General features: G+C 39.9%; 2 protein-coding genes across 7 annotated transcripts; one reads left to right on the top strand and one right to left on the bottom strand.

The window, feature by feature from the left end:
* Positions 1-55: 55 nt before the first annotated feature.
* Positions 56-12,394, bottom strand: si:ch211-15d5.11 (nuclear receptor coactivator 7). 3 transcript variants are annotated; one of them, XM_051396317.1, is made up of 16 exons: positions 12,271-12,394; positions 11,303-11,526; positions 9,500-9,696; positions 9,135-9,214; positions 7,346-7,495; positions 6,681-6,854; positions 5,891-6,022; positions 5,614-5,798; positions 5,157-5,527; positions 4,921-5,077; positions 3,365-3,572; positions 3,081-3,197; positions 1,793-1,945; positions 1,585-1,680; positions 1,280-1,353; positions 56-1,155 (listed from the first exon to the last, which is right to left on the bottom strand). In XM_051396317.1, exons 2-16 carry the CDS (start codon positions 11,401-11,403, stop codon positions 1,020-1,022), a joined length of 2,331 nt encoding a protein of 776 aa, XP_051252277.1. In that variant the 5' UTR covers positions 11,404-11,526; positions 12,271-12,394; the 3' UTR covers positions 56-1,019. The 3 variants fall into 3 exon arrangements, with proteins under 3 accessions (XP_051252277.1, XP_051252275.1, XP_051252276.1); XM_051396315.1 differs by having other exon boundaries at positions 1,284-1,353; XM_051396316.1 differs by having other exon boundaries at positions 1,284-1,353; positions 6,681-6,851.
* Positions 12,395-13,307: 913 nt separating this feature from the next.
* On the top strand, positions 13,308-19,782 carry mtfr1l (mitochondrial fission regulator 1-like). Of its 4 annotated transcripts, XM_051392961.1 has the most exons (8): positions 13,308-13,438; positions 14,301-14,460; positions 14,637-14,744; positions 14,838-14,947; positions 15,346-15,557; positions 16,396-16,789; positions 17,401-17,562; positions 17,734-19,782. In XM_051392961.1, exons 2-7 carry the CDS (start codon positions 14,446-14,448, stop codon positions 17,516-17,518), a joined length of 957 nt encoding a protein of 318 aa, XP_051248921.1. In that variant the 5' UTR covers positions 13,308-13,438; positions 14,301-14,445; the 3' UTR covers positions 17,519-17,562; positions 17,734-19,782. The 4 variants fall into 4 exon arrangements, with proteins under 4 accessions (XP_051248921.1, XP_051248952.1, XP_051248941.1 ...); XM_051392992.1 differs by having other exon boundaries at positions 14,658-14,744; positions 17,401-19,782; XM_051392981.1 differs by having other exon boundaries at positions 13,321-13,438; positions 14,334-14,460; positions 17,401-19,782.
* The last annotated feature ends 2,159 nt before the right edge of the window (positions 19,783-21,941 follow it).

The raw sequence follows: 21,941 nt of genomic DNA, 5'->3' as shown, positions 1-21,941 counted from the left end.
CTTTTTTGTAACATCCAGCACACACTGTACAGTTTAATAATCAATCACATGAAAGTTTTTTTTAAATATTCACTTTGTGCTGATTTTTATTAACTAATCTACAATATTGTACAACGTAAGTAGATCAGGCTTTTGGACTGAGAGCATGTTACGGATACAGTTGACTGAGAAAAACTGCATTAATTCAAAGTACTTCTTGAGCTTATACTTTTTATGATCAGAAACCACAGTGGTGTATGAGTCAGCACTTGAAATGAAATGAGAATAGTCATGAATGAGACTCTTAAGAGTCATTGCCAGTACAGATGTTCTTCAATTGAGAAGCTTTTGTAGCCTCAAGTGTTCTTACATGGTTATTTTCAGCATCAATTTCTGCTGTCTATGTCACTAGTTGATAAAAATGATTGGTATCAGAGAAAGGGAGCTTGTATTTGAGGGATTGGGGGCTGTGCATGTGCAGTTTTCAAAAGAGAAATCTATTCATAAGAAGACAACGTGTTTCAAACTTCCAGCGTTAAATAAACATATAAAAGTGGGGGCATGCATTACCTATGAAGACAGGTGTACTATCATGTCCACATGATAAACGATGAGATATCATGAAGTTACTGATTCACATCAAAAGCAAAGTGCAGTCTCTGAGACTTGTAACCTACTCCATTCAAAAAATGAGGACTCAAAGAATCCAGTTTCATAACAGTTCAGCTCCACTCGGTTAAGCAGAACTCTGGCCTGGTTGCCAAACCCACAGGAATGAGTCAACCATGAAGCAGTCCACCATTAAAAGCCCACTCTGGGACATCGAGCTGCTCAAGATCAGCCTTGTCCGGTTCATTTCAGTTCACTAAAATCCACAGCACTTAATCACACAGACAAATCTCGAAGTTTGTGGTTGATATTGACATGAAATGAATGAGCGGCTGTATTTGTTTTTTCGCTCTGTGATGAATGCCGTTTCGATAAAGCTGATCAGCAGGGACGAGGCAATCAAAGAGAAACACCGCGGTCTCTCGGTTTCTTCAGCTGAATGTCCACACCTCCAGCTCCATGACCCGGAAGTCGTCGGTTTCAGAGAGGCAACAGTTATTGAAGGTGTAGCAGGGGCTGCTGCGACCCAGGTACAGATTCTCATCCACCCACAGACCAAAGTGACCACTGCAGGAAAAAGAGACAAATTAGAAATATCTTTTTTTTGGTCTGTTTTTATAGATTCCAGACAGAACAGAGTCAATAAAATTGAATGCAAGAGAGGAAGTGGTAAAAAAAAAAAAAGCATTACCTGCCTCCACCAATGGCAAAGGAGTCCAAGTCTCCTTTGATAAAAAAGGAGTTCTCTCCTGTCCATCTGAAGGACTGCAGAGAAAATCAGCACAATTCTCAAACAGAGGATCTACTCCCGTTTTAGTACCATCAATTCAGCTATCAATACCCTTGCCCCAAGTGAATTCATTAGAGTAATTTATTAATGACTTTCTGACCTTCCACAAAATGCTAAATCTGTGATGTTTAGCAGATTTTTTCCACAAATTGGCTGAACTAACAGAACTACAGTATCACTCTGGGGAGTGTTGTTAGGTGGCTTACCTTGAAGCGAGGATGCAACATGAAAAGGAAAGTTTCTCCTGTGCCGTAGAACGTCTCACTGAGCTTCAGAGGGTGAGACAGGAAGGCCCCAAATATCTGATGAAGGAAAGTCACAAGAGAGACAGCAACAATAACAAAACTATTCCAAATAAAAGACACTGCAACATCTATAACTGATATTAGAGATAGCATATTTTACGTGTTTTACCTCATCGAGTGCATCCTTAATGACAAGAAGCACAGGGGAGTCTGTGGCACTGAGTTTTCTGTAGAGGGACTTGAGGCTGGCGCCGTGACGGGATGTACTGTAAGCCAGCTGCCAGGTGTGGCCAACTGTTCTGGGGGGAAGCTCCTTACACAGCTGAGAGAAGATGAAAGTAGACATTTTTTTTAATTAACATCGGTAAGGAAGGAAGGAACATACATATGAACAGAGATTTTATGGGGATTATCTATAAATCAGAAACAGGCTGCACCACACTAATTCGTTGCTAAACATTTACATATCCTAACTGCCAGGTGTAGCTAACTGTTTAATAGTTGACTGAACTGACAAAGCTAGTTTGTTAATATATACACTGTATCGAGTGAAAGAGTATAACAGGTAATATAGATTTATTTAGCCCAACCTTACATATCATAAAATTCCCTTCTCATATAACACTTTCCCTCTCCTTAACAGGGAATAAAGGAAGAAACCTTATAAATGGTAGACATATCTGATTGACTTGATTTGATTAAAATGCTGTTTAATAATGATAATGATATGTTAAATTATAAAACAAACAGTAGCAGGCTTCACTTTCAATCTGTAACCAAATAAGAGCCAGATGATATGGGATTTTTGAGACTGATACTGATTTCAGAGGGTAAAAATTCACAGATTACTGATATAGTGGCCGATATACTGAATTTTTGACTTGGAATCAAAATAGACCTTTTCTATGTGGATTGTGCACAGATTTTGCACTGATATGACTATGCAAAGGTGGGAAGGCTACTTTCATACAAACATGACTTTATTAAAGAATATATAAGTTAGATTTCATGAATACAACCATTTCTGAAACGCACATATTTCCTCATGTATGCACGCATAAATAAGTCATAACTGCATTCACAAACAATTAGCAGAAGGTTAATATATGGCTCTCCCCCCCACAAAACTGTTGATTTTGATTGGGCAGCACTACAGACGTATCCTAGCAACCGATTTATATTCATTCGTCCAACTGAAATCACAATTAACCCTTTTTGCAGTAAGAAATATGGGATTTTTAAATTTATTATTCATAGTTTTTTATTGTTACAAGTAAGAAAATAAGGGTACTTAGGAGAAATATTAGTTGCTAATTTGAATGGTGCAACAAGATCTAGAAAATCACTATTTAGAAACTAGCTAGTGGTTACTAGGAACTTTATAGAAAGGACTTCCAGTTCTATCAGCACAGACTGGAGGTGTGTGTAGTTACATACACTACATGTGTGTCACTTACCTCTCTGACATGTGAAGCTTCTAAAATGTGGCTGCTCTCCACAATATTATTGAGTCCGTCAGGCTCCCTGTCGATGACCAGGGTCGGCTTGTCCACGCTCTCTTCCATCAACACCATCTGCAAAAAAAACATTGATGCATTCAAAACAAAATAAAACACACAAAGCCAGTTTGTTATAGAACATCGTGAGGCACCAAAACTCATTGTCATCTTCATTAAGAATCAAATATTGCACTCTGTTCTTGTCGTCTATTCTCCTGTGTGAATAAAATGAACTCACTCACCTCCCAGTCGTCCCCTGAGCTGCGGTGCCTCTGGAACACTTCTTCCCCCTCGTCATCTTCATCCTCCTCCTCCTCCTCCTCCTCACCTTTGTCCTCAATGAGTACAAACTCCTCTTCGTCACGGTCCACCTCCCTCTCCTCCTCCCCTCCCTCAAGTATACACAGGTCTGGCCGACAGTGTGTAAGGTAGGCATACAGCTCGTCGGAGCTGCGAGAGAAAAGAAAAGCCGTGGCTCAGATGTGTTTAAATCACAAACAAACCCAACAGCTGCGTCAACATGGCGAGAATAGACTTTACCAGGAGACCTCTGAATGGGACTCATACTTTTAATGTGCTTTTATGAATAGATCCTCAAATCAGCTGTTCATCAACTGTTTTTGATGAAGCTTTTGTAAAGGTTAAGAATTGCAGAAAAGCGCTTCGTTATTCCCCCATTAGTGAGAAATTCTGTCTATGTTTCTTCAACCTCTCCAACCTCTTTCAAAACCACTTTAGAGAGATAATATTTGCATAGCTGAAATGGATGATTTAAGTAAAAGCAGCAATACCAAACTATAAAAACACTTCATTAGAAGATTACTTCTGTTTGGTAGTTTAATCCATAAAAATGCATTACTTTTTTTGTATTTATATTTAAATAATACCTCAAATTTATACTTAAAGCCCCTACAAGGAACTTTCATTTTGTTGTGACGGCCCCTCTGGACAAAAGCAGTAATTTTCCGACCAAATCTGAGCCAGTGGCAGGCATTAAGAATATCATACTCGCCCTTTCACAGTAACTAACTGTTGACAGATTTATTTCTAAAACAGAAACCTTTGGACTTTTACTCTAGTAAAGGTAATGTTAATGTTTTTATAATGTTCACTGAGTGACAAGAGAAAGTAAATATTCAACTGAAGTGACAAGTTTGAGCATCTCAAGTAGATGGAATATGTTAATTTTAGGCTCAAGTGGAGACCCAACCCTTACCTTGTCAGCACTGGATGTGTAGAAACATGTTATAAATTAGGAAATTCAGCCAATAAACACTAGACCTGAACACTGAACACCACTGTAAACACTGTAAACCATTGACAAAAACAAACAAACAAACAAAAAGAGTGCTGAAACTTGTCTGGTCCAACATAGGCAAAGAACATGGCCAGCTATGGTCATACAGTTGGCTGAGGTATGGCTTTGTCGTGGACCATATGTGGCCAGATCTGGACTGTAAGTAGTTGAGTTCATTGAGCACATACATTAAACTTCCAGTTTAAATTAGCCTTCTTCCTGCTTTTGGCTCAGCAAGCCGCTACAAAACTGTAGTTTAACAAAAAGTATGAATACACATTGAATTTAAATCAGAAATAAAAATTATAATTATGTTTCATTCATTTATTATTTATAATCCTAATGATTTATTAATAATTAATTAATTTATACTCAAAAAGCCAAGAACCTACCACCTTTTGACTCTGGTCAGGGCACCTCTTGACATTTTTTTAAATCTGTCTCTTGCGTTCCCTGTCTGCGTCCCTTTAAACCTCCGACCTCCGCCATTAATTACTGTACCTCTCTTGTGAAAGGGCAAGCCAGGAATCCCTTCTGGGTAAAGTTTTTACTGAGCCCAGCTGAAGGCCTCCTACACCCTTTTTCTTTCCTGCAGACGGCTGAACCCGCAGCCGCACAAACATCAGACTCCCAGGACTGCCTGTTGATGACCTCCGCTCTACAAGTACAGAGTTAATGAAAATGAAAACATGAAAATAAACCATCTCTCAGACTTATAATTATATTCACATTGGTACCTGCACTTTCACTCCTCACAGAGGTCTTCTGTGTTTCCTCAGAATGCAGCAGCTTACTCGCCGCCTCTTGACCTCCACAGCAGAAGGTGGCAGCACTGCTCAGGACAGCCACTCCAAGAACGCCTACAGACGCCTCTGACAGCACCTCCAGCGGGCTGCTGTCAAGCTCCCCCTCAGCCTCCGCCATGTCTCTGCTCTCTGCCTCCTCTTCCTCCCCAGAAACCTCTTTGGTTAGGCTCAGAGCCTGACTGGACAACTCTGATGGAGCCACAAGCTCCACAGCTGGCGCTGATTCCCCCTTTCGGTTTGGAAAGCCGCCTGCTCGCCTTTGGGCGCTTTTCAACTTCTGGAAGATTTTCTTTCCTTTTTTCCTAATAAGAAAAAAAAATCCCTTTTCAAGTGATCTGTAGCCTGTGTGTGAGTTTGCATTGTTTAGGCGCTTTGAATCATTGCTGACCTCTGCTGGGATGTGTTGAAGTGAACATGGGAGATGTCAGAGAAGAAGGAGACAGATGCCAGACTGTCAACAGAGCATGACAGGAGGTATTCCTCACAGCCATGTTCCTTCACCAGAGGATGTGTCTTACACGGGTCAAAGAAGATCTTATTAGAAGTCACCAACAGGATACCTGAAACCACACCCTAACACATAGAGAGAGAGGAGATGTTGATGTCAGCCTGCATATGTCTACGGGTGCAGAGAAGATGAGGCGTTGAGCAGAGTTCACACCCACCTTACGGTCTGTGATATACCGACAGAACAGTTTGAGGTACTGCATGGCCTCTGGTCCCTCCCCCTGACAGCACTCTGGTGGCAGAGCCAATAGGCAGAGCTGTCCATCAGGCATCGGCACCGCCTCCACATCCTATCAGCATCACATATTGTATACACAACATGATAAATAAGAGCAGAATGATTAGTCCACAGCAGTTTGGCAAATTAATTAACCATTTAAGTTCATTTTAAAAGCGAAAATTCCAAAAATGTTCTGGTTTTAGCTTCATAAATGTAAATATTTGCTGATTTTCTTAGTATAGATTCTGGGATGTCTAATGATGTAATATGACTAGATGTTTTTTTTATGATTTAAATGTGGAAAATGTACTTTTTAGACACATTATTGTTCCAAGCATATTATTTGTATATATGTAATATATATACATGTCCGGAGGGGACCTTTAAATTAAACACAGTGAGAAGTTTGGAGGGAAACTTATCTGGGACAACAAGACACTGCTTCTTTTTTAGCTTATGTTTCACATGTCTTTCAAAATCTTATATCAAACAAATGTAGGGAAGTAAAAAATAACAATATTTCCCTCTGGAATGTAGTGGAGTTGAAGTATATTGTAGCATATAATGAAAATACATGTATTAAGTATAGTACAAGTACCTCAAAACTGTACTTGAATACAGTTTCTACCGCTGCTTATCACTTTAATAACAAGTTTTTCAAATAATGCAAAGTCAGTGCTTTGTAAATTTCAGAACGTGCAGTAAGGGCCGTTATTTTTTCTACTCACCAGTAGTTTGTCATATTCTGCCTCTGGTGAAGGGGACTGTGGTTGAGCAGCAGGTATATCCACAGAGTCTGAATCTGCCTCCACCTCTCGCTTCAGTTTGGGATCAGAGTCCCAGTCCAGTTCTGGTTGAGACGATCCTTGACCGGTGTTTTTCCCCTTTGGGACGATCAGCTGCTTCAGAATGGAAGCCATGATAAGAATAGCTCTGACATTGAAACAGATACAACCTAGTGACAGGAGTGACTACTTCCTCTTTCCACAGCCCTGCATGTTATGGGTTCTCTGTGTTTGTTGTCACATCTAAGCTCCATGTGACACGAGGGTTGTGAATGAGGGGCTGAAAGTTATATTTTTTACAGCTACAATATATTGCATCAAAATGACAGTGAGTAGAGAAGAGTGCCTATTATCAGTCTGAGATTGCTCACAAAGATAGGTTCGTGTTGCGGTATTGATGGCCTGAATGGAGCAACGCACTTCCTGCCTAGGGCTACACTAAACACGGAAGTCAAGAGACCGACAGGGGAAAAGGCCTTATTTTGCATTTCAAATCCAGTCAACGACAGCTGGCAAAAAAAACAAAAAACTGGGTAATTTCCATCGTTTGTAATATACACACCACATGTTACATGTGACCTAATGTGCTAGTTACAGTTGACTCTTACGTCTCTGGGGATGAGGGTAGCAGCAGACGATGAGGGTAAATTCGCAGAGAATTGGGAGGGACGGTGGCCCATTTTGCCTTCTTCTGCTGAGGATGTACCGATACTGTTGAACTGAGATGAGACGCTGAACACCGTGTCCCCGGGGAGACCCTAAAACACAAGAAAGTCTTCAGTAGATTGAGTCTGTTTTGCATCCATCTTCCAAACCTGCGATTTGTCTGGCACTCTACCAGCACCCTATGGAAGAAATCTTATTGTTGTGCAGGAGTGAATAAACTCTACTGTTCTTTTTTAGTGCAGGCAAAGACATTAAATGCAATATTGAAGAGCTCTACTAGCCACTAGTTACAATTATAATTAATATTTAATACAATTATGTAGTCAAATCCATGCAATTTATTGTGCAGATCTCACTGCGTGCTTCTACTTTTAATCAGTTCAAACATTTGTGAATCAGATCAGATTGGATGTGAGAACTGTGAATAAAATATATTATTGTTTAAAGAGTTGAAACGGTGGGAGTGAAGCATCAGTCATTATCCTCTGCATCCATTAACCTAAATTAGATTACTGACGCCTGAGCATGTGTCTGGACCTGTATGTGTGCGTGCTTGTCTAAGCACAATGTGCTATGCGTGTCTGTACGTATACCGTCTGTATGGATGTACATCAACTTTTGTATTTTAAACATGCTGTCCTGAGACTACACACACAGCTGCTCAAGAGGAAACAAAAGAGGATGTGCAGCTACTTTGAATCAGAGCATACACTCTCACTGAGAGTTCAAAGGTCCAGTGTGTAGGATTAAGTGACATCTAGCGAAAATGCAGAAAAATGCAGGCACCCCTATCTAGAGCCAGTTTTTCGTTTGTCCCTTCTGGGCTACTGTAGAAACCATCATTCTCAAATCATTCTAAGGTAACCAAAACAGAATGATTCCTATATTCAGGTGATTGTACACTAGTTAAAATATACCTATGAATATTATATTCCATTTCTGCCAATGGATCCTCCTAAATGTTACACACTGGACTTTTAATCTGCCCTCAAAATATTAGAAAAACCTCTCATTATAACGCAGTACAATTCAACAGAAACAAAATACATGAAGTTGAACTAGCTCAAACAAAAACGGAACTTTATTGCAGGGCTGCTGTATTAGAGTGCATTAGTTTCAACCCAGTCTAATACCGAATATACCTAATTAACTGGCAACTGAATATGAAATATAATGTTACTAAAATGGTACAAATCCATCCAATTTCTAAGAGTCATCTAAAAAGTTGATGACTCGAAGGGAAGAAAAGATGATGATGAATAAGGATGATGTGGTAAGTTTCCAATCAAAGGTCAAACAAAGAGAGCACTTTTCATATTCATGAAAATACAGAAACCATCGCAAGCAGACAGCTAATAAAACCCCAGCTGACAAATACCTTTGAATAAACGTTGGAATATGCATTCCTCCGGCTGTATTTGTTGTAGAGATTCTGAAACAAACTCTGCTTTCCCATGGTGTTCAAGAACGAAACTCTGACAGCTCTGACACACAACTCATCTCTGAACCTTGGACGCTCCTTATCAAACTCATTCACGACCATAAATTTTGAAACTAATTACCAAACTCTAAACGCTCGCTCTAGCGAACCTGAGCAGATGATGTATAAAGATGCGGCAACAAATCTATCACCTGCCCATCCAACTTCCCAGTTTTTCTCTTACCTATTCTCACAGCTGAGTTCCTCTGGGCATTCAAGAAGTGCAACGGAGTCAAAAACATGTGACTCACCCTGCTGCTTGTGCTGTCATCTGACGGTCCACCCATATGCTCTTGCTTCACTGCAGCATTGTTTAGATCCCATGAAGTCCCTGTGAGCAAAAAAAAAAAACCACCAATATCTGTCCACCCTTCTCTGACAAAACATCCTGCGCACTGCAGACTTATAAGGAAGCGGAGACTCATCACCACTTCCTAACATGATTAACACCCCACAGCTCATGCTGTCATTCCTCTCTGTATGAAAATAACTTTATGCAAAGACATTACAACAGGCTCAATGTGAGAATTGTAATATGTAAATTCAAGCTGATCATCCCACAGCCACTTGATGCAACAGCCTGCTCCCTGCCCAGCGAAATTAAACAATGCAGCACCTTGTAGGTAGTACTGCCGCAGTTTGGGATTTCTGATGTGGGGGATGTGGTTGAGAGGCCGGCCCACAGCCGGCTGGTGCTGTCGCTGGCTGCTGGCTACAGGATTCTGCATCACTCTGGCCTGAGGTTGAGTCTCCCAGGGCCGCTTAGCGAACTGTGGAGGCTGAGAGACACCAGGAGGGAGCTTGGAACCCAGCCTGAGAGGGAAAGTAGAGAAAACAGATAAAATGCAGATTTCTTTACCATTAGGCTATATATAAACTAATATTTCATAATCAAAGCAGTTGCATATACATTTTCTGTAGATCGACTAATCATTAATGCACTGATTCAGATTGTGTTATTTTGGACACCAACACAGCCATGGAGGGAAATCAGAAAATCAATACATATATTTAAAAGAGATATATAATTGAGTATCACTCCTATGCAGATGATACTCTAGATGATGATATTTCTTTTAAACATGACATTGTTTTCTATTTTGCATGACTGGCTCCTCGTCTGTTAAGTCCACACTCATAAATGTAGGTGGACCAGGTGTACTGAAAAGCATGTGAATCTGTAATTCCCTCTTCACCTGGTTTACTATATGTTGGCAAGACATCCCTGGATCATTTAAATGTGGTCTGAAATGCTGCTGCAAATCTCGTGACTGACTGGAGTCCAATCTGGATTTCTTTACACAGGAGCTAAACAAATAAACTTTACTTGCTTTATGTACTTAACTGTAAGTTAAATATGTAATCAGGTGACATTTTCTAATTATAGTTCACTGACACTGAATTAGTGACCAAATCAAAGAACTTTATAGGCAGTAGGTTTTATCTTAACGCAGCACTCATCTTCCATTTCACTGTCTATAAAGCTGCTAGTCTCTGCTACAGGTTCAAACTACAAACGACCATACTGCTACTGTAAAATACTACCAAAAAAACTTAAGTGAATGATTATTTTCTCCATTCATTCATTGTTGTTTGGTTTATAGGATAAAATAGTCAGAAGATAGTGAAAAATGGCCATCACAGTATCACAGAAACCCAAGCAGACATCTAAAAATGTCTTGTTTTGTCCAACAAACTATCAGAAACCCAAAGATATTCAGTTCAGTTTCACATAAGACAGTGAAAAGCATTTCTGTTTGAAAAATGACTTTATTATGATTGTTCTACTATTAAAATAGATGCAAATACTAAAAAATTATTCTCTTATAACAAAATTATAATAACAAAATAATCTGAGTCCAAAGGTCCACGTACTTATAGTAGCTTTCAACCGCATTTTATGGAATTAGATTATTTCTGTACAAATACTTATGCTCAAGGTCGAGAATGAATGCCAACGCTCAAATATAAATTGTATTTTCGGGTGGCTTTTCCCCTTTAATTGCAGGGACTCGAGGATTCATTGTTTAGAGTATTTAAAGTGTGAGTAACTGTATAGAGCAGCATTCACAGTCTGATCAGAGTTATTTATAGGGGAGTGGGAGTTGTCTGCGATGGCCAGGGAAGTGAGTTACTGGCAACATGCTGTAACTCTCACCCACATGATGCTGTTTTTCTTTCAGTGACAGTGGATGCAAACAGCGAACTGGGAATCATTCCTTTTTGTATTGCAGTCTGACATAATACATGCTTAGCGGTAATCTGGACCCCTTTTTTATTTAATAAATAGAATAATGAAAGACTGAATTGTAGCATGCTTAAATCTGAGAAGTAAATACCAGCCAAACTTGTCACATGTCTGCTTATAGCTTTCCTCTTTGTTTTTCTTTCCAGTAATCCGTGTATTTAGAGGCCTGACCTGGTCTTGACGTTGCCAAAGTAGCTGGTCCTGGTCTTGTCCCTCTGGGGCTCGTGGTCCATGGCTCCTAAAGTCTCGGGTCTCCTCACAGACTGAGCCATTTTATGTGTTTCTTTAGAGTGACACTGGCAGTGGGAGCATTTGCAGACGGATGAGAGGCTCAGCTGGCATCCTTCCTCCTCCTTTTATTCCCCATGCCTTCCTTTTTGCCCCAGTTACAGCACCTACACGAGGCAGTAAATCAAGAGCTGACTTTACTAACATCTACACAGAGGGAGGGGAAAGGGTTGGTAAAAGTTCTACCAGCAGTCTCATGACTCCATAAGGAAGTGAGCTAGACATTTAACAGAGTAATGGAGCAAGGTTCCCAATTCAATAAAAGTGTCAATCAATCCGTGTGATGGAAGTGTGCATGAGTGCTCGCAATCAATGTGTCTGCGCCTGTGGCCCAAGGTTGCTGACCAAGTGGGACAAATGAGGTACAGTTTGCACTTATGAATAACTTAAGATAAGAGAATATTATTACATATCATTACAATGCTTCTAAAAATCTGATGTTTCTGAAATCTGTATTTCCTGGCTCATACAGCTGTATCTAAACACTAGAGCATGTTCATATCATAATATAGGAATGCATCTGGCTACATCCTGATTCTGGCAACTCATGACACATCCCTTTGGGTGGTGATATGTCTGTCATCTTTGAATCAACAGCAATGACTGTATCAGCTTATCTTTGTCCTGCATCCTTCAAGAGCTCAGTCACCTGGTTTAAAAAAATGATCAGAATTTGCTTCCTGTAAATGCTGGGAGTGAAACAATCACCGTGGAGGAAGTAAGCATTTTTGACGACATTACAGAATGATCGAGACTGCTGCTATGGCAGAAACAGAATATTACACCAGCAGCTGAGCAGAGATGAAGAACTCATAGGAGCATCAGGTAAACTGAGCCGTATCTTTACTGACCTGTGTCTTGGCCAGGGATGGAGACGGGTTGCGGTCATATGAGCGCGTCTTCATATTGCAGTGTTATGATGATATCACTGCAGACAACAGTATTCAAGCTCCGCCCAGAGCTTACAGCGCCGCCGCGCCGGTTGTCAAGATAGTTCCTCTCCGGCCGGCAGACAGCGGCGAAGGCGGAAGTAGACGGGAGGGAAGGATCTCGCGTTTTTAATCATCTCACTGCTCTGAGACTGAACAAAGCCCATTAAGAACTGAAAAATGTCTTTTATTCATTTATTCTAGTTATTATTTTTTTTTAAATATTATTTTGTATATTGTTTATTTCTTTCTCATTCAATGCGCCCTTTTTAGATTTATATTTTTGCATTTATAAAAGGAAAAAAGTATTTCTCTTACATAAAAAAACATCAGAAAGAAATCTTTCCCTGCACACTAATGTCTAAGCTTAGTTAGTTTAAGATACCATAATAATTACACATAATTAGAATTATCATTGTGATATTTTAACACGCAAGCAAATTATAGTAAATTATAGTTTTCTCTGTGTTTCTAAACCAGCTGTAATCATTCTTATAATATTTTTTTTAAATCATGTCTTTGTTTTTTAAATGTACAGCAAGCAACCGACAATATTACTTGTGGAAGGACACCTTGTGAAGATTACAGGTGTTATATGTTTGATGACCTATACATGAAAATGTTTTTATTATTATTATTATTATTATTATTATCATTAATTATTAATAGAAATATTTTCTGACATGATTAATAAGCTCAGAAAAGTTTGGCTTCGTGATGGTAAAAGTTGATTTATGAATATAAAATTGAGTAAAAATATCAAAGAATAAGAAAACAGATAGCAAGAATGTATATATAATATATAATATATTATATTATATATTATATTCGGTGGGTCCAGATAAGTGAAGCGTCAGTTTACTCGTTTGTATTTAGCTGCACTGTTCACCTCCGCCTCTAGAGGGCGCTGTCGTATAGGTCCTGATAGCGGAAGCTGATGCGGCTCCAGCCAATCAAATCGCAGGAAAAGGAGGCACAGGTTTCCGGCCTAATGAGCGACAACACAAGTCTGAAAGACGAAGAGGAGAAAGCTTCCTCTACAGCTAAACAGTGAACGGGTTAGCTCTACATTATCCAGCCACAACCTGCCGTAAGTGTCGCTCTTGCTGCCGTCGATTGCACTTCGTGAAGATAAGCGACCCCCACTGAGAAACGTTGGTGTTGGTGTAACAGTTGAGGGTCAACCAGGGGGTCGTTGTCGGTGTTGCTAAAGCTAACTGACGGTCTCTGTGTGTGTTTTTAATAACCGTAGCTACCGGCTAAGGAGGAGCCTCAGCTAAGCAAAGCAAAGCTATTAACAAAACCTCTGCCCCGTTAAAGCTTTCTGGTGTTCGTCGTGTGGGTTCATCGACGGTATACGCATATATAACACAACATAACATGAGCTGTTTTAGATTTAAAGCGCACTAAAGCTAAGGTTAGCTGTGTTAGCGTTTATTGTTGTTGCCCTGCTCCTTCGTTGATCTAATCACGGTGAGATGATTAAGTTGTACAGCCCATCAGACCTTTCAGGGTTTGTTTTTAATTGTTATTGTTTCATTATTAAATATGGCTTCTAAAGTCAAGAATGCTGCGTGCTGATTACTATTTTATGTGTTGTGTTTTTTTTTTTTTTTTTACATTTTGACCTTTTTATAGCGATATCTGATCTCTCTCTTCCTATAAATATCTTGATATCAGTGACATTAAATAATACATAACGGTAACTTTACAAATTGCTGCGCCCGAATAATAACCTAACGATACAGTTGGTATGTTCCAAGGCGACAAATGACCTAAAACTAAACATATTTAACAAATTCAGCTGCACATTTCACTAAGTTAATAAATAGTTACACAGCTTATCAGAATTATCCTCTGCCACTCAGCTGATCACTTCTAAACTATTAGTTTTATGTTATCAGTGGGTAAAATAATGATGTGCTTCTCCTCCTGCTTGTTTCTCTCAACAGATGCTCTAACTAATCACTAATTTATATCTCAAGAGTTGGCAGTTGTACTGGCATGGCATCTGTTTACTGAACTGCTCCATCTTGTCTGCTAGCACCAAACATTGGTGTGCAACTTCCCAGTGAATGAGACTGACCCACCGTCACCATGGAAACAGAAACAGTAAGTTTGCTTCCTAGATGTTGATGTCCGAACGATGTCTTTACTTAACACTGTTTAACTTAACGCTGCCTTTTTTTCCCTACGTGATATTTGCTGGAATTTAAAGTATAGACGTAGACGCTTTAAAAGTACTGTAGTTTGTGTAGAGACAGTGTTTTTTTAATATAATCTTGCAGGAAGTTATTCCTATCTGGCAGAATAAGCCTCATGGATCCACCCGCAGTGTCGTGAGAAGAATAGGTTCCACTCTTCCGCTCAAACCTCCACAAAGGGCATGTTTCCAGGTAAATATCAGATCCCATAAGTCATTGTATTTCCCTATTACTGCGATATAAATGCGTGTTTATACAACATTAACTTGTGTCCTTTTGCATTAGGAACTACCCGGCCTGCCCGCTCTTCGGCCTATGGACGGCCCTATTGTTCCTACCTTGGCAGACATAGCATGGATTGTTGCAGATGAAGAAGAGACATATGCCAGGGTGCGGTAAGTATCCAGGAAAAGCCCTAAGAGTCAACCACTAAGGTTATTATCACAGACCCTCTGAGCTTCCAACTTATTAGGTGCACAGCCTAAAGAAATGCAGTACAAGGTTATAATGTCCTGGTTTTGTTGATACTGTGTCAGAGAGGCGCTGATTCAGCTCTGTGCTGTTTTCTGCAGCTGTAGGTGGTGGTGAAAACTAAACATTATAAACTCAATAAATATAGGCTTTACCAGCAGTTTATTACAGGTACAGCCAAATCTAATAGCATTGCAATAAATATAAAGTATTTTCTGAGGAGTGGGTAGAGGGGGAAAAAAGGCATCAGGTGACCTGACCCTCCGAGGTTTAATATAATAAAGGATACTGTTCAGCTGATCATCCTCTCTTCTATTTTCAGGAGCGACAGTCGCCCTCTGAAACACGAATGGCGGCCCACGCCTCTCCTGGTGCTCCACAGAAACTCATCTGTGCCCAACTTCCGCCGTGAGGGTAAAAGGATGGAGGGGCTCAGGAAGCCCGGGTTGACGGCGCTGAACCGCACTACCGCCCTGCAGGACGAGCTCAGCAGACTTCGTGCACAGATCGCCAAGATTGTGGCAAGTGATTCTGGTAGGTAACCAAAGCAAGAATCGCAGCGTTAACAATGTAAACAATGTCAACTGTAGATTTGAATAGTGATTAAAACACGGGGCAAACATCAGATGAGAACTGGTAACACATTTAACTTGGCACTCTCCTTATTGATACTGATAAGCTGCTTGGTGTGGATTTAAAATTGCTTTATTCAGCCAATGTTTCACCACTGAGCTACTGTCTTCAAGTGACTGTGATCCTTTTTTTTTACCAAGTCAGCTGCCCTGATTCTCCTAAAGCTCTTTGATACTTAGATGTCTTGGCATCAGTTTCTGGGTCAGAGACAAAACATAATCTCTGCGGTTCAGTGCCGGTTGGGTGTCACTCGTTGAAAATCTCAACAAGGATGTCATGAGAAAGTATCATGTATTCACATGTATTGTATTCCCACCGTCTTTAAAGAGGCACAAAGGGAATTTCAGTATTATAACACCTTAAATTCTGTAAAGTTTGTGCCATGAGTCTGTAAACAGGGGAAGGACCTCATATAGACCAGACCTTCATGCTAAGTAAAGCCAGTGTTATGTGTTCTCTATGCAATGATACATTAATGATACATTGTGAGGATGGAAATGTGATCCTAGAATAACTTGGGCTATTACGAGTGGTATACAATAATTAATGGTTGTCTCCACTCAAGGTATGATGGTGCTTTTGAGGACAGCTACTGAATACAACCATAGCATACTTATATGGAAGCTCCAAATTCACGATAGAAATGACGGATACAAATAGAAATACTATTCAGACTCACCCTGAAGAGCTCTGTTTTTTTCTCTCAACACCAACTCAAACTTCTCCTTCTTCCGTTCAGGCTCCAACCCCCTGACCCCTGACCTCCTCTCCCCTGACGACACAAGTATGAGCTTCTCCATGGCGCCTTTCGAGACGGCGCCCTACCAGCCGGCCGCCACAGCTGCCGCTTCCTTTGTCATCAGCGACGTCACGGAGGAAGAAGAAGAAGAGGAGGAGGAGGAGGAGGAGGAAGAGGACGATGAGAAAGATGTGGTCTCAGTGCTGTCAGAGCTTGTCCCTGACCCTCTGCCGCCTGTTTCCATGACGGCATCTGCGACCTTTGACCTGGACAGACCCAGCATGGACTTCCGCGAGGCAGAGGAGGATACGGTGTCGTTATCAAAGTCCACCAGCTTTGCTGACGTCATGGACATCCTGAAGGACATGAACCGCATGAAGATGAGCAAAGACAGGTAAGAGTTGTCGGCGGGGCTGGACACTGTTGTTGTTTTTGCTGAGTTTGAGTTTGTTTTAGAGGAATACTTCTAAAAACCTCTACAGCTCATTAATGAACTCACTGTATGTCCTGTTTCCTGGAGTCTTGTTGTCAGCGTGAGCAGGAACTCCAGGAAGTCACAGTGTCTGGCCAAGAAGCGGTTCAACACAGAACCCCGTGTAAACTTTGTTGTTTTGTACGAGTTGAATAATGTGTTAATTAGCCAATTTTGACAGGTACTAGTAGGTGAATCTTTTTAACATTTGGACAGAGCCAGGCTGGCTGTTTCCCACTGTTTCCAGTCTGTATGGTAAGCTAAGCTAACCATCTGCTGGCTACAGTGTCATATTTACCATACAGATGTAAGAGTTGTATCTTCTCATCTAACTTTTGGCAAGAAAGGAATGAAGCACATTTCCTTAAAGGCCAAATTGCTCCTTTTAAAGACAATTCCTTATTAATATGCTAACATTTCTATATGAACTTTAAAATGGCATTGTATTTCCTCGCATACATAATTTGATTATTGTAGTATTTCAAGCACCCTGAACAATTGTGACATTATTTGTTTTGTATTTCTTCATGCAGGTACAACAGAGGCTGTACGTCCCTCAGAGAGGAGGACTCAGCCTCTCTGATTTCAGAAGCTCTGAGGAAAAAGTTTGTCCTGAAGGAAGAAGACACTGCTGCTATGAAACGGAAATAGCCTCGTCACGTGTTTATCATCAGTACCCAATCCTGCTGCTCCATGTAAGTCAGGACAGGGTAGTAGAAAGTAGTTTTTTTTTTTATATTTTGTATAATGAACCTTTTGAAGGCATGTGGGTGGTTATCATTGGTAATGTATTCAGTGGCAGATTATTTTAGGTCACTTGTGGATTCTTAGTTGTTGTTGTTTTTTCTCTCCCTCATTATTTTTAGGCCTTTGCCTGTGGAATATGTACCCATGGATCCACAACCTTGCTCCTCAGACCCGAGGCAATAGCTGTCTGCCAGAGTTAGAACAAAAAAACACTTTGTCCCAGACATCTAAAACCAAATGTGAACTTCACAGCGCTGGTGCAGTGCGAGGAGGAACAGCCAAGTATCCATAACTATAATCAGTTTCAGCACTGCATCGCATCCTGCAAACAGTTTATTTAGTCTAAAATGGCTTTTATGTTTAAATTTATTTTGAATGAGGACTCAGCAGACTGGTTCCATTGCTGTTCAGAAAGTTGATCTCTGTTCAGGATGTTTTAGATGCATGTTTTGATTATGTTATAGCACATTGTGCAGCGACTGACACCCAAACAATACGTTTTTTTTTTTTTTTACTTAAATTGAGGAATGTCCCTTTAAAAAAAAAAAAAAGCCTTTTATCCATCCTGCTAGCAAGTCCTTCTGCTTTTGAAGTTTCCACAGAAGAGATGCAAATACACATTTTATTTTTGATTTGTTTTTGCAGTTATGTAAAGAAGTCTTCTAACATACTTGAAAATATTTTATGTACAAATGAAACAGATCTAGTGTACATGCAGAGACGTACTGTAGCTTATTACAGTGTGGACGGGGACAAATAACGTTGCTGTTTAATATTTGCATTACAGTACTGAGTTTGTATGTTGCTTGCTCCACTGCACCTCTTATGCCTCTCCTCCTGTTTGTGATTAACATATAGATTGGTAGTCACTGAACCAAAGGACGCTGAAATTAAAACCCGAACTGAAAGGAGCAAGAGTATGCTGATGATATAGTTTGAAGTTTGAGGTGTATAAATCAAAAGAATACTTTATGAAGTGTGTGAGTTTGTATTTCCAGTAAAAGCAACAGATACAATCCTGTAGAGATCTTTTTTTGACACACATTTCCTGGTATGTAGAATGTGCTGATGGGTAGCTGAAACCACATTTATGATGTTTCTTAACGACATTAAAGAGGCAATTTAAGTTTGGGCTGGGATAACTGAGCTTTGTGAAGAGTTTGGGTAAAATGCTTGCGTGAGTCATGTTGATAACAATCAATATTCTTGTTGATGCCTTACCACAGATGTTTTTGCCTGTTTCCAATGCCTGATTTTTATTCTCACACTGGTTCAAGTGCCATGGGTTTATTTTAACCAACCCCACCCCTCATTGCCTGCCCTTTTCCCGAATGTGCCCTCCATCCTCATCTTTACAAAGCTTCCCATGTTTTAATCTCACAAAACTTACATACATACACACATATATATATATATATATATATACGTGTGTGTTTGTGTGTGTGTGTGTGTGTGTGTGTGTATATATAGTGATCGGTGATGTTAAGGACCAGTTGTGTGTGTGTGTGTGTGTGTGTGCACTGCACTGCACTGCACTGCACTGCACTGCATTGTGTATTGCTGGATGTTTGTTAAAAATAACCCCTCAAAAGAGAAGACTTGCTGTTATGTCCCCACACGTCACTCCCACTCATTTTTTTAATTATCTCTCACATTTAAGCCTGCGGGACTGGGAATCCTTTAGTGTAGTTTTGCAGTGTGCAAAGTTGATGCTAAGTTATCTGTTTGGATTGAACAAGAATGTGCTCATCTGTGTGTCGCTGTATGCAGTGGAGTTAAAAAGTGTGTTTTCTAGAATTGGCCATCACCTTGTCTTTCGGTGATTTTTCTCAATTTTTTGGTCAATCGAATACGAATTGATTAGCTGAGAAAACGACTATATGCAAATTTAAATATATATATACGTATTCACTGTATGTCTGTACTTGAGATGTTGAACCTTATAAAGCATATTCTGCCAACTGCATCACCAGTCCTGACAATAAGTTGAGAGGAGAATTTAGTTGATGAGGATTTTCCAGACTTCGTTTTGTTTTTCTTTAGTTTGAGGGTTTCTCACCATTGTACCCTTTGTGTAGGATTGAGCCCACCACCACCACCAAACCATTTGTGTGTTTGTTTTTTGTTATGTGAGGACTTGTAAATAAAGATTGGCTGATGTTTTGAAACTGTCTTTGTTTTTGTCTGTGGAAACAGTTTATTTATTTTTGGCCTCACCGTGCAGTGCCAATCAGCACCACACGGGGGCAGTGCAGGCGAACAAAATTAATGATTTGATTCATTTATTTATAATGTATGGAGGGTTGAGCCACTTCACTTCCACCCTAACTCACTGAAATGTATCACTAGTTTAACACAATTACTATACAGATACACACTGACTATACTGGCAGTTGCTGGGATTATTAGGAGTTATAAAATATTTGAACTTTTATCACATTTTCTGGAAGTTGGGACAATAGGTAGACATAGGGTTGGCCATTTTAATTGATTATAATATATAGTGATCCTAATTTGATAATTGATTGACTATGAAGACGTTATAAACTTGAAACCTAAAAATAAAAGAATCCCTTTCAGATTAGGGGTCCGTGGTCTAATGTGCATCTATTGTGGGGGTCCTTGACATAAAAGAGTTTGGGAACCTCTGATTTAATCTATAAGAATATGTAATCATTTATAAATTGATCATGTATTTCATCTGTAAAATCCTTACCTGCAAAGTAACAGAAAGGTAAAAAAGAAATATGATATTATACTCTGAAATGTAGTGGGCTAAAAGAAGTAGCATAAAATGGAAATACATTCAACAACACAACAACACATTACATTCCACCACTGACACAAACACTCAACATTTGACCATTTAGACCTAATGTAGATGTTTCGATATAAAGTTTATGTGCCTGGAATAATCAAATCCCACTTTTTCAACTGTATAAAACCTGACAAACTGTCATAACAGTATGTAGTACCTCCTCACTTCATCACACCCCGGGGGGCCTGTACTCGAACGCCTGTAATTTCGAGGATTATTGTTAACCCACATTCTTTCCCATTTCCTGTTCTTTCCCAAGATGATCTGGCCCCTCAGTGAGTCATAGTCTATTTTCTGTGAGAGTCCTTGGCCTACTTTGTCCCTCTTCACCTCCACGATGGACTTCCTACCTATTTTAGATACAGGGAGATGTCTGTGGAGAGCTCAATTAATAGGGCTCAGTGTCAAAATTAGGCTTCGTTAAACCTATAAATACAGGCCTTTAGTTCAAAGTGACATTGACACATTTTCATCACTACGAGACTTGTGAAAAGAATTTCAAAACGGGTTAATACACATTTGAACGGGCAGTTGGAGGTCCCCTGGAGCTGCTGAAAGGCTTCTTACAACAAGGTTACGATTGCTGTTCTGTGAAATGTGAGTAATATTTAAAGTGAAATGAAGTGAAGACTATTGCGATGAAGCAGAGTGATGTGCATGGCTGTGAGTCAGACTGGAGTCATATAGTGAGAGTTTAGAATCAAAACAGCTGAAAATTAGCTGATATATTGTTTATTGTAGTAGTTTTGCATGGTAGAATGCTAGCATTTGCACACAAGTACAGCTGAGGCAGATGGGAATAATAATTATTCAGGTATATGGTCATAAACCTGAGTATTAGATCCAATGAATAGTTGGTCTTATGATGTTAGCTGATAACTTAACATCATCAATAAAGTTATTATGGAGTGAATGCCGAGATGAACGTACACAGTCCTTCTTATTGGCTAAGACAGTGATGTTCAAAAGTTCAAAGATGAACCTGTGTGCCCTTTCAGTGCATCATGGTGGCGACATGAATGTCTGTACCAAATTCCATGGCAATCCATCCAATATTTGTTGAGACATTTCACTCAAAGCCAAAAATGTGATCCTCATGATGAGGGTTAGGGGAAATGCCAGTGGATCACCAATGTGACCAGTCAGTAGGAAAATATTCTTGGCAATCCATCCAGTACTTGTTGAGATTTCTCAGACTGGACTATTGCCATCCATAGGGCCATGTCGGTAGCCTTGTTTAAATGGGTCATAAAGTATTAATTCTTTCTGTAAATATACTATAAATCCAGCTGTGTTGGAACATTTGAAGGGTGTATAGTGTTGTTTAGGATCCGAAACACAGACTTGTTGGTCTTGACTTACTTTGTGACTTGCAAGACTTTATCACACCTCCAATCCCACCACATGGGGCAGTTATCTCCAGCCAAGTTTCTGCTCTGTGATAAGTGGCAGTGAAGCAGCAAACACGCCAACAGGTAGAGTATCCGTCATCCTGACTGGTCAGCATGG

The sequence above is a fragment of the Dicentrarchus labrax genome, unplaced genomic scaffold (assembly GCF_905237075.1).
Source record: "Dicentrarchus labrax unplaced genomic scaffold, dlabrax2021, whole genome shotgun sequence".
Classification (NCBI taxonomy): Eukaryota; Metazoa; Chordata; class Actinopteri; family Moronidae; genus Dicentrarchus; species Dicentrarchus labrax.
Note: the sequence above shows the minus strand (reverse complement) of the source record. Positions and strands in the feature narration are given on the sequence as shown.